Below are 12,006 nucleotides of genomic sequence, written 5' to 3'. Positions count from 1 at the left end.
GTCACAACACAAAACACCAAAAATAATACAAGACAGACAATAACCCAACCACCTAGTACCACATGAAGCATGCAAAATTCAAAGACACAACACAAAACACAAAAAATAATACAAGATTTACAATACCCCACCCCATTTGGACAACATGAAACATAAAAAATTCAAAGATCCCAACACAAAACACACAAAATAATACAAGACAGACAATAACCCAAACACCTAGTACCACATGAAGCATGCAAAATTCAAAGACACAACACAAAACACAAAAAATAATACAAGATTTACAATACCCAACCCATTTGGACAACATGAAACATAAAAATTTCAAAGATCCCAACACAAAACACCAAAAATAATACAAGACAGACAATAACCCAAACACCTAGTACCACATGAAGCATGCAAAATTCAAAGACACAACACAAAACACAAAAAATAATACAAGATTTACAATATCCAACCCCATTTGGACAACATGAAACATAAAATTTTTTTCAAAGATCCCAACACAAAACACCAAAAATAATACAAGACAGACAATAACCCAAACACCTAGTACCACATGAAGCATGCAAAATTCAGAGACACAACACAAAACACAAAAAATAAATACAAGATTTACAATACCCCACCCATTTGGGCAACATGAAACATAAAAAATTCAAAGATCCCAACACAAAACACCAAAAAATAATACAAGACAGACAATAACCCAAACACCTAGTACCACATGAAGCATGCAAAATTCAAAGACACAACACAAAACACAAAAAATAATACAAGATTTACAATACCCAACCCCATTTGGACAACATGAAACATAAAAAATTCAAAGATCCCAACACCAAAACACCAAAAATAATACAAGACAGACAATAACCCAAACACCTAGTACCACATGAGGCATGCAAAATTCAAAGACACAACACAAAACACAAAAAATAATACAAGATTTACAATACCCAACCCCATTTGGACAACATGAAACATAAAAAATTCAAAGATCCCAACACAAAACACCAAAAATAATACAAGACAGACAATAACCCAAACACCTAGTACCACATGAAGCATGCAAAATTCAAAGACACAACACAAAACACAAAAAATAATACAAGATTTACAATACCCAACCCCATTTGGACAACATGCAACATAAAAAAATTCAAAGATCCCAACACAAAACACCAAAAATAATACAAGACAGACAATAACCCAAACACCTAGTACCACATGAAGCATTCAAAATTCAAAGACACAACACAAAACACAAAAAATAATACAAGATTTACAATACCCAACCCATTTGGACAACATGAAACATAAAAAATTCAAAGATCCCAACACAAAACACCAAAAATAATACAAGACAGACAATAACCCAAACACCTAGTACCACATGAAGCATGCAAAATTCAAAGACACAACACAAAACACAAAAAATAATACAAGATTTACAATACCCAACCCCATTTGGACAACATGAAACATATAAAAATTCAAAGATCCCAACACAAAACACCAAAAATAATACAAGACAGACAATAACCCAAACACCTAGTACCACATGAAGCATGCAAAATTCAAAGACACAACACAAAACACAAAAAATAATACAAGATTTACAATACCCAACCCATTTGGACAACATGAAACATAAAAAATTCAAAGATCCCAACACAAAACACCAAAAATAATACAAGACAGACAATAACCCCAAACACCTAGTACCACATGAAGCATGCAAAATTCAAAGACACAACCCAAAACACCAAAAAATAATACAAGATTTACAATACCCAACCCCATTTGGACAACATGAAACATAAAAAATTCAAAGATCCCAACACAAAACACCAAAAATAATACAAGACAGACAATAACCCAAACACCTAGTACCACATGAAGCATGCAAAATTCAAAGACACAACCCAAAACACCAAAAATAATACAAGATTTACAATACCCAACCCCATTTGGACAACATGAAACATAAAAAATTCAAAGATCCCAACACAAAACACCAAAAATAATACAAGACAGACAATAACCCAAACACCTAGTACCACATGAAGCATGCAAAATTCAAAGACACAACACAAAACACAAAAAATAATACAAGATTTACAATACCCAACCCCATTTGGACAACATGAAACATAAAAAATTCAAAGATCCCAACACAAAACACCAAAAATAATACAAGACAGACAATAACCCAAACACCTAGTACCACATGAAGCATGCAAAATTCAAAGATCCCAACACAAAACACCAAAAATAATACAAGACAGACAATAACCCAAACACTTAGTACCACATGAAGCATGCAAAATTCAAAGACACAACCCAAAACACCAAAAATAATACAAGATTTACAATACCCAACCCCATTTGGACAACATGAAACATAAAAAATTCAAAGATCCCAACACAAAACACCAAAAATAATACAAGACAGACAATAACCCAAACACCTAGTACCACATGAAGCATGCAAAATTCAAAGACACAACCCAAAACACCAAAAATAATACAAGATTTACAATACCCAACCCCATTTGGACAACATGAAACATAAAAAATTCAAAGATCCCAACACAAAACACCAAAAATAATACAAGACAGACAATAACCCAAACACATAGTACCACATGAAGCATGCAAAATTCAAAGACACAACACAAAACACAAAAAATAATACAAGATTTACAATACCCAACCCCATTTGGACAACATGAAACATAAAAAATTCAAAGATCCCAACACAAAACACCAAAAATAATACAAGACAGACAATAACCCAAACACCTAGTACCACATGAAGCATGCAAAATTCAAAGACACAACACAAAACACAAAAAATAATACAAGATTTACAATACCCCACCCCATTTGGACAACATGAAACATAAAAAAAAATTCAAAGATCCCAACACAAAACACCAAAAATAATACAAGACAGACAATAACCCAAACACCTAGTACCACATGAAGCATGCAAAATTCAAAGACACAACACAAAACACAAAAAATAATACAAGATTTACAATACCCAACCCCATTTGGACAACATGAAACATAAAAAATTCAAAGATCCCAACACAAAACACCAAAAATAATACAAGACAGACAATAACCCAAACACCTAGTACCACATGAAGCATGCAAAATTCAAAGACACAACCCAAAACACCAAAAATAATACAAGATTTACAATACCCAACCCCATTTGGACAACATGAAACATAAAAAATTCAAAGATCCCAACACAAAACACCAAAAATAACACAAGACAGACAATAACCCAAACACCTAGTACCACATGAAGCATGCAAAAATTCAAAGACACAACACAAAACACAAAAAATAATACAAGATTTACAATACCCAACCCCATTTGGACAACATGAAACATAAAAAATTCAAAGATCCCAACACAAAACACCAAAAATAACACAAGACAGACAATAACCCAAACACCTAGTACCACATGAAGCATGCAAAAATTCAAAGACACAACCCAAAACACCAAAAATAATACAAGATTTACAATACCCAACCCCATTTGGACAACATGAAACATAAAAAATTCAAAGATCCCAACACAAAACACCAAAAATAATACAAGACAGACAATAACCCAAACACCTAGTACCACATGAAGCATGCAAAATTCAAAGACACAACCCAAAACACCAAAAATAATACAAGATTTACAATACCCAACCCCATTTGGACAACATGAAACATAAAAAATTCAAAGATCCCAACACAAAACACCAAAAATAACACAAGACAGACAATAACCCAAACACCTAGTACCACATGAAGCATGCAAAATTCAAAGACCCAACACAAAACACAAAAATAATACAAGATTTACAATACCCAACCCCATTTGGACAACATGAAACATAAAAAATTCAAAGATCCCAACACAAAACACCAAAAATAATACAAGACAGACAATAACCCAAACACCTAGTACCACATGAAGCATGCAAAATTCAAAGACACAACACAAAACACAAAAAATAATACAAGATTTACAATACCCAACCCTATTTGGACAACATGAAACATAAAAAATTCAAAGATCCCAACACAAAACACCAAAAATAATACAAGACAGACAATAACCCAAACACCTAGTACCACATGAAGCATGCAAAATTCACAGACACAACACAAAACACAAAAAATAATACAAGATTTACAATACCCAACCCCATTTGGACAACATGAAACATAAAAAATTCAAAGATCCCAACACAAAACACCAAAAATAATACAAGACAGACAATAACCCAAACACCTAGTACCACATGAAGCATGCAAAATTCAAAGACACAACACAAAACACAAAAAATAATACAAGATTTACAATACCCAACCCATTTGGACAACATGAAACATAAAAAATTCAAAGATCCCAACACAAAACACCAAAAATAATACAAGACAGACAATAACCCAAACACCTAGTACCACATGAAGCATGCAAAATTCAAAGACACAACACAAAACACAAAAAATAATACAAGATTTACAATACCCAACCCATTTGGACAACATGAAACATAAAAAAATCAAAGATCCCAACACAAAACACCAAAAATAATACAAGACAGACAATAACCCAAACACCTAGTACCACATGAAGCATGCAAAATTCAAAGACACAACACAAAACACAAAAAATAATACAAGATTTACAATACCCAACCCGTTTGGACAACATGAAACATAAAAAATTCAAAGATCCCAACACAAAACACCAAAAATAATACAAGACAGACAATAACCCAAACACCTAGTACCACATGAAGCATGCAAAATTCAAAGACACAACACAAAACACCAAAAATAATACAAGATATACAATACCCAACCCCATTTGGACAACATGAAACATAAAAAATTCAAAGAGACAACACAAAACACCGAAAATAATACCAGACAGACATTAACCCAAACACATTAGTACCACATGAAGCATACAAAATTCAAAGATCCCAACATTTTGAAAAGTATAGAGTTAAAGATCTATAAGGAGACTATTTGGTTACCAACTCTCCATGATTTAGCTGGGGAGGGTCACCTGAACCCTCTCAAAGACCATCGGTAGCCCACAGACCATTGCTTGAAAACATTTCCCTAGGTGACTGAAATCACATCAGGGCATAAATGGTATTGCAGTTGTAAATATATTTATAGAAATTGACCACTAGGGGGATATCCTTGACTTACACAATAATTACATTCAAGGACCACTGGTGGTCCCCAGACCAATGATTGAAAAAACATTTCCCTAGATGACTGAGATCACATCAGGGCATAAATGGTATTGCAGTGTAAATATTTATATAGATATTGACCACTAGGTGGAATCACACACCCACTGTCAATGTATGTAAGGAATTTAAATACTACCTTGATTAATTTATGCATACAATTCACTTCAAAGAGTGGAGCCCCCACCTCTGTGTTTATCTAATTTGCATGTCTGGCACCTGGCATTCCACAAAGGGGGGAGCCCATCCCCCCACCCCTACCCCCGCGCTTTCATTTAATTTGCATGTCTGGCACCTGGTTAGAACCCATCCCCCCACCCCACCCCTCATTTATCTAATTTGCATGTCTGGCCCATGGCAATCCACAAAGACTGGGAGCCCATCCCCCCACCTTAACCCCAGTGACAAACAAACAAATTTACATTTGTTTGTTTTTCACACCTTCGAGTCAGCATCTCTGTATGCGGGAGGCATGGCACAAGGAGGGAGAGAGAGAGATGAGATCAGCTAATCACACACACACACACACACACATACCCCACATCATGCATTTTATAGATTTATAAATAACCTATTATTAACTTTTATTATTATTTAATTATAAACTATTATATGCTAATTATATTTATGGATATTTTATTGGTTATGGATATTTATGATTTATGATTATGCTAATTATATCTATGGAATTCAAGGAATGTTTAATTACTAATTTGCATAATTAATTATGCAAATTATGCATTAATTGCTCACTAGCGCCACCAGTGGCCAAAAAAGGTACCGAACAGACACCATATCATACTACTGTTGAGTACATTGCCTCTTGGAGCAGCCAGTACTGAAAGGCATGAAAGCAGATCCTACTTAATGTAGAATTAAATGTCAATCAATAAAACTGCAATCACTGAGATCATTATGGTTGATGTAACCGCTGGCAGGGTTCTTTATAGTACCCTGGAGAACCTCTGCCTCACGCAGGCACACCACGCACGCACGCACGGACACACACACACACACACACACACACACACACACACACACACACACACACAGAGAGAGAGAGAATGGAATGACGAGTTTATAGTTGTGCAGTAACATAGTTTTACAGCTGCAATCTTGCACTAGATTAGGCTGCACACATGTGCGTACCAGCGCACAGATCCATACATGATGTTCAGAACATGCACACAGTGTGTAACTATAAAAAGAGATCAGCGCAGAACAGATTAAAAACAAACATGACCCGGTGACATGCGCCGTGTGTCAGCCCACTCGCCCTGTTCCTCAGCCCCGTGGGGAAGATTAACAGTTCAAATCAACTCTGTGGGTAGAACAATCTGGAAGTAATCTTTCTCTCTCTCTCATTCTAAAAAAAAAAAAATACAAAATGGTGCATGTAACCATGGATCCAAAAATAAAGACACATGCTAGGCAGACGTCAAAACATGCACAGTGTATGCAGCGCAGCGCGAAACGAACATTTAAGATAAAAAAACTCAAAGCCGGAAAACAGAGAAGAATGATAATGTGTATTCAGTCAGTGTTATCTCAACATTTACACAACGTGTTTCCGTGCTATACCTATTGTCTATTTTCATGTTTTGAAAGCCGTCTTGTCTGTTTGTGTGGCGCTTTAGTGTACACCCATGAGTCAAACTCCGTCTCACAAAAGACAGAAACGAAAAAAAGAGAAAATAATCCACAGGGGCCTCGCCGTCAGCCCAAAATAGAACAAAGGCAGATACAAATACCCCAAGTTCACATTTTTGGCCACGAGTTAAATCAGTCATTCCAGCCTCTTCCCTCCCAGCAGTCAGACACCCCCGCCCCCCAAGCCCCCTCCCCCTAATACTGCCTCACCCCTCTCCCCCATTCTCTCTCCCTGTTAGTACCCTTTACTGTACACAAAGCCCAGGGATCTGAGAGAGGCCCCATCTCACAGCCAACATGAAACTAACTGGACCACCTCGGCTTTGGGGGTGGGAGACATGGCCATGTGGGTGCGTGCGTGCATGCTTGCTTGCGTGCGTGCTTCTGTGTACGTGTGTGTGTGTGTCTGTGTGTGAGTGTGTGCAAGTCATGATGACTGGAATTTTTCAACCAAAAACAAAACATGTAATTACTTAGCGGAAAGCTATTTTGGCAGGTTATTGGTATGCTTAAGAGTGGTGAAAAGAACACTACAATGATTTTTACACCGTCAAATCTGGAGTGTTTTTTATTATTATTATTATTATTATTATTTTACACAACTCTTCTCTTCGGGGGGTCCCTGGCACACAACCTTTTCAGATGGGGGTCCACAAGTATACATTTGGGGGTTGTTGTCAGGAACGTGTTTGAGAAGGGAAGGCATTGTGGAATCAGTCTCAGGTCTTAATGGGTTAAGTGGCTAAATTAACACACCAGACTTTGCGGTGTGGTTGTATATACTGCAGAAAAAACAAGATCTAAGTGAGCTGAGCTTGTGCAATATTCTGAGGGCCTGAATCCAAAATATATAAGGATATAATATAAGGCCAAACGCATACTTTACCAAAACCATTACCATCGGGAAAGACTGTAAAACATCGATAGACTTTTAGTGAGTCACCCCATTGCATTGCCTTTATCAATGATGCTGCTTAGATGGGCTGACCACACATAATCGAGTTGTTAATTAATTTAGCCTACATTCTTATTCCTGGATTTATTGTGTTTTAATCACTGTACATCTTTAAATCTGTTGGGGTAAGTGATTATATTGGAATTACATGATGATGGATTTGTATAATTTTTGTGGGACGTAAAAAGAAACCCACAAGACATTCTAATCCCATTGTCTAAGCTCTTTTTAATGCCGTTAAGAAAAGTGGTGCATAAATAAAAACTTTTACTGGCGTTATTATTATCAATGCCACCAAAGTGCTTCATTTGACACTCCGGGGTCAAACGCTGAGTCATTGATATTAATGTGCGTGCGTGCATGCGTGACTGTGCGTGCGTGCGAGAGTGAGACAGAAGGATTCTATGACCTCAATAACTACACCCTCCCCAACCCCACTGATTCCCAATCAGTTGTCACAACATTAGCAGTGAAGATGAGCTGTGGCTCATCTCTCTCATCTCCAGCCAACGTCAACCATTCTAACTCCAACTTGGTCCCACTTTGTAACCGAAAGCCTCTCCTCCCTCCCTCAACTCGCCTGGCTGGCTGTGTCCCTCTAGTGGCGAAGGGTGCACATTGCACTGTTATCCCACTGTAATGACATTGTCGCACATGTGTTCGTTTATAGAGCAAGACTCGTGCCACTGATACACAGTCTACTCTTTCATATCCTGATGTTTGTCATTGTCACCGTCCGTCCGTCTGTCTCTCCATCAGCGCTTTGAGCTTCAGAGAGTGACGCTGTCCAGTCTCATTTCATTTATTTGAGAGCTGGCAGACGGAGGCACCATGACTCATATGGCAGATAGCACGAATAGTGATGCATCTTAAATACATTCTTCAAATAGATTGTTTCATTATAGTTGGTTAGCTCCTAATTATGTCATTAAATCGGAGTCCATAAAAATGATGAGGTGTGTGCGTGTGTGCGCCCGTGGCGTGCGTGTTAATGAATTAATGAGGTTTTATTTTTGTGTCTTGTCATAAGACATCCCTTACGGGATTAGAAGACACCAAAAGCATAAATAAACAATATCACATTCACTTCCTGGAATATGTTTTCTCTGAACATTTGTCCCATGCTTTCTCTGAATATGTGCGCGTGTGTGTTGTCCAGGTACCAAACACAAAACCATCCTGGAGGCACGAAGCGGGCTGGGCCCCATCAAGGCATACCCGCGCCTGGGCCCCAAACCCATCGGTGAACAGACAGGGGGGCCGGTGGACCCCAACACTCAGGAACGCACCTTCCACTGTGAGATCTGCAACGTGCGGGTCAACTCCGAACTGCAGCTCAAACAGGTGTGCACATTTTGCCAGAAAAGGCTGAAGGAAACTGTAAATCTAATCTTAAGTAAATGCTTCAAAAAGTGTGTATACTGTATACGCCAGAGGTTCCCAACCACTGGTACGTGTAGCCTACCGGTGCTGGTACACAGGACATGTCCCACTGGTACGCAAGAAGGGAATGCCACGTTTTCACGACTCTATAACCAGGCGTCACCAGGATTTTCAGCGGTGAAACGTTGTGTTACTTCCGTGTTGCATAGCATAACGGTGACATCACTGTGGAATCCTTGATATCATTTAGGTACTTAATGAAACAACATTATCTTGTTACCATAGTAGTAACATCGCATTCTATTTGAACAGCAAATTGCAATACACTGTAAACTCACTGTACTCAGTTGATTTAACTCTGAGAGGGTACGGAGTAACAAATGGATAAATAAACACTCAGGATTGTATTGTGTACAGTCCAGAAAGTCAACTATCTAAGCAGCATGCATGTGTCTATTTGTCTCAAAGATCAAATCAGCCTTCATAATTTGGGGGGATAAACAAATTACCTCATTGAATTGTTTTTTTTTTTAATTCTTTGCATAGTTAGTAGTTACTACCTTTTCCCCTCTATGCCAAATGTCTTTGCCAAAAATAGACACTTTGTGAGCTTATAGATCTGCTATTTTTGCTGAATGTTTCTCCCGGATTAACGGGGACATTACTAGGCTTCATGTGGTGAAGAGAGCTGAGCTGGTCATGCATTATGATAGATTGCAGCATAACACTGCCCCCTGTCTGTCTCCTCCGTGCAGCACATATCGAGTCGAAGGCACCGGGACGGCGTGGCAGGAAAGCCCAACCCCCTCCTCAGCCGACACAAGAAGCACAGGGGAGCTGACCTAACGGTAACCTTGGTTTTTACCTCTCACCCTTGAACCCCAGGGGGCTCGGCTCCTCTGACACAGTGTAGCAACCCGAGATGGAACAGCTAATCAGACACACATTATTGAACTAGGACATAAAAACCTTTCAGTCAGTGGTTCATCATTGTTGATTAAATCCCTACTATACCAAAGCTCTCGAGCCGGCCCACTCTGGTTTTTTCGGCCGCCTCCCCTTCCTGGAAATGTTTCTTGATTGAATTGAGAAGCTCTGCACTATGACAGATCAAAAGAGTCATGCATGGAGACAATTTAGAGTTTCTATGTCTCCCGTCCATATGTTAACCGTCTGGAACTAATAGTTTTATCCTGGTCTCTCCTTTCCCCCCCCCTTCCCTCACACACACCTATCCAACTCTGTCTCTGCTCCTCTCCCCCATCTCCCGCCCTCTTTTCTTCTTCTTCTTCATCCTTCTAGTCTTCTTTGACCTTCTCTAAGGATCTGAGCAAAGCCCTGGGGGCGGGGCTCCTGCCCAGTCCCCTGGCCGTCGCGGCGGCCATGGCGGCCGCAGCCTCCAACAACCAGCTGGCCCAGCTCCGCGCGGCAGCGGCGGCGGCCCCCCTCCACCACCATGCACACCACCAGCATCCACACCACCATCTACTGCAGGGCCCGCCCCTCAGCCACATCCTCAGACCCGCCCCCGGGCCCATCCGCACGGCCCACGGCCCCATCCTCTTCTCCCCTTACTGACACCACAACCCCCGGTTCACCCCTCGGACCAGTCAGGAACAGCCACTCCAAAAAAACCATAAAACTAAAAAAAGCACACTGTGAAGAAATAAACATAATCAACGGCAATTGACAGGAGCGAGAAAAAACTACAAAAAAAACTACAAAAAACATCCAAACATTAAAATATCTAGGTGAGAGGAAAAAGCGAGGGAAGCGAACACTGGGGGGAAAAAAGGAGAAGGGACATATGTTCTTCTTTTTCCACTTTACCAGGAAAACTCTCCCTTCATTTCAAAGACTCCTCGGTGATGATAGACTGACTGGACGAACAGAGGAGAGGTATTCATTATGCATTGGACTCCCTTGTACATCTCTCCCCTCCCCCCCCCCCCCCCCCTACCCTTCCCCTCTCTTCCACGGTGGCCTGCCACGGCCGCCTCAATAGAACAAGCAGACGTAACACGTGGATCTTTGCAAAGAAAACGTTGAAGCATGCCTAGTGTTAAATGATCATGCTGGGCCGAGGTGGTTCGATGTGTTCTTCTTCTCACCCCTATGCACCTCTAAACAGCGAGACTGTAGTGTTATGTCAGTAGGATAGCTGCTTCCATCGGTCTTTGCTATAATCAATGTGTGCGCGCCCCCGTATACCGTAGCTACGGTGGCCTACGCTGTACTTCACTGTACATGTTTCTCCGCAGCCGAGAGGCCAAGCCAGCGGCGAAGCCAAGCCCTTTTCTCAATTTATGACACTCTCACTAGATGCAACATGTTTTTAGGTGGCGGGCAGGGTCCTCCCCAGATGCATGGTGGGGTGGTGTGGGGTCAGAAAGGTGACTGCAGCAGGGATTTGGCTATCAATTCAAGGGAGCAGGGGGAGGGGGGGGGGGGGGGGGGGGCTAGCATGGGTCAGTGCGGTCAAACTGACCCCAGGCAGCATGCAGAACGACGCACACAGGTCCAGACAAATTTGTGTTTCAAAATAGACTATGCCAAGAAATATGGCTGGAGGGGGAGGACGCTTCCGTCAACCTCCATAACAGTCAGAGTAGGGGGGGGGGGGGGGGGGGGGAGTACATTCTGTACTGTCTGTGCCGTAGCATTATGTGCTACACGACCAGAGTTTGAACCCAAAGGAATGAACCCATATTTCTCTTA

At 40.2% G+C, this 12,006-nt stretch overlaps 1 protein-coding gene across 3 annotated transcripts in view; it reads left to right on the top strand.

Annotated features, from left to right (window-relative positions):
- Positions 1–11,697, top strand: part of znf385a (zinc finger protein 385A) — a 116,285-nt gene extending 104,588 nt beyond the window's left edge. For all 3 annotated transcript variants that reach the window (XM_080764782.1, XM_080764781.1, XM_080764783.1), the window contains 3 exons: positions 9,065–9,249; positions 10,044–10,136; positions 10,591–11,697. In XM_080764782.1, coding sequence (XP_080620908.1) covers positions 9,065–9,249; positions 10,044–10,136; positions 10,591–10,866 — 554 coding nt within the window. In that variant the 3' untranslated portion in view covers positions 10,867–11,697. The remainder of the gene's footprint in view (positions 1–9,064; positions 9,250–10,043; positions 10,137–10,590) is intronic.
- The last annotated feature ends 309 nt before the right edge of the window (positions 11,698–12,006 follow it).

Source organism: Protomyctophum bolini, assembly GCF_963924005.1.
Source record: "Protomyctophum bolini genome assembly, chromosome: 5".
Classification (NCBI taxonomy): Eukaryota; Metazoa; Chordata; class Actinopteri; order Myctophiformes; family Myctophidae; genus Protomyctophum; species Protomyctophum bolini.
Note: the sequence above shows the minus strand (reverse complement) of the source record. Positions and strands in the feature narration are given on the sequence as shown.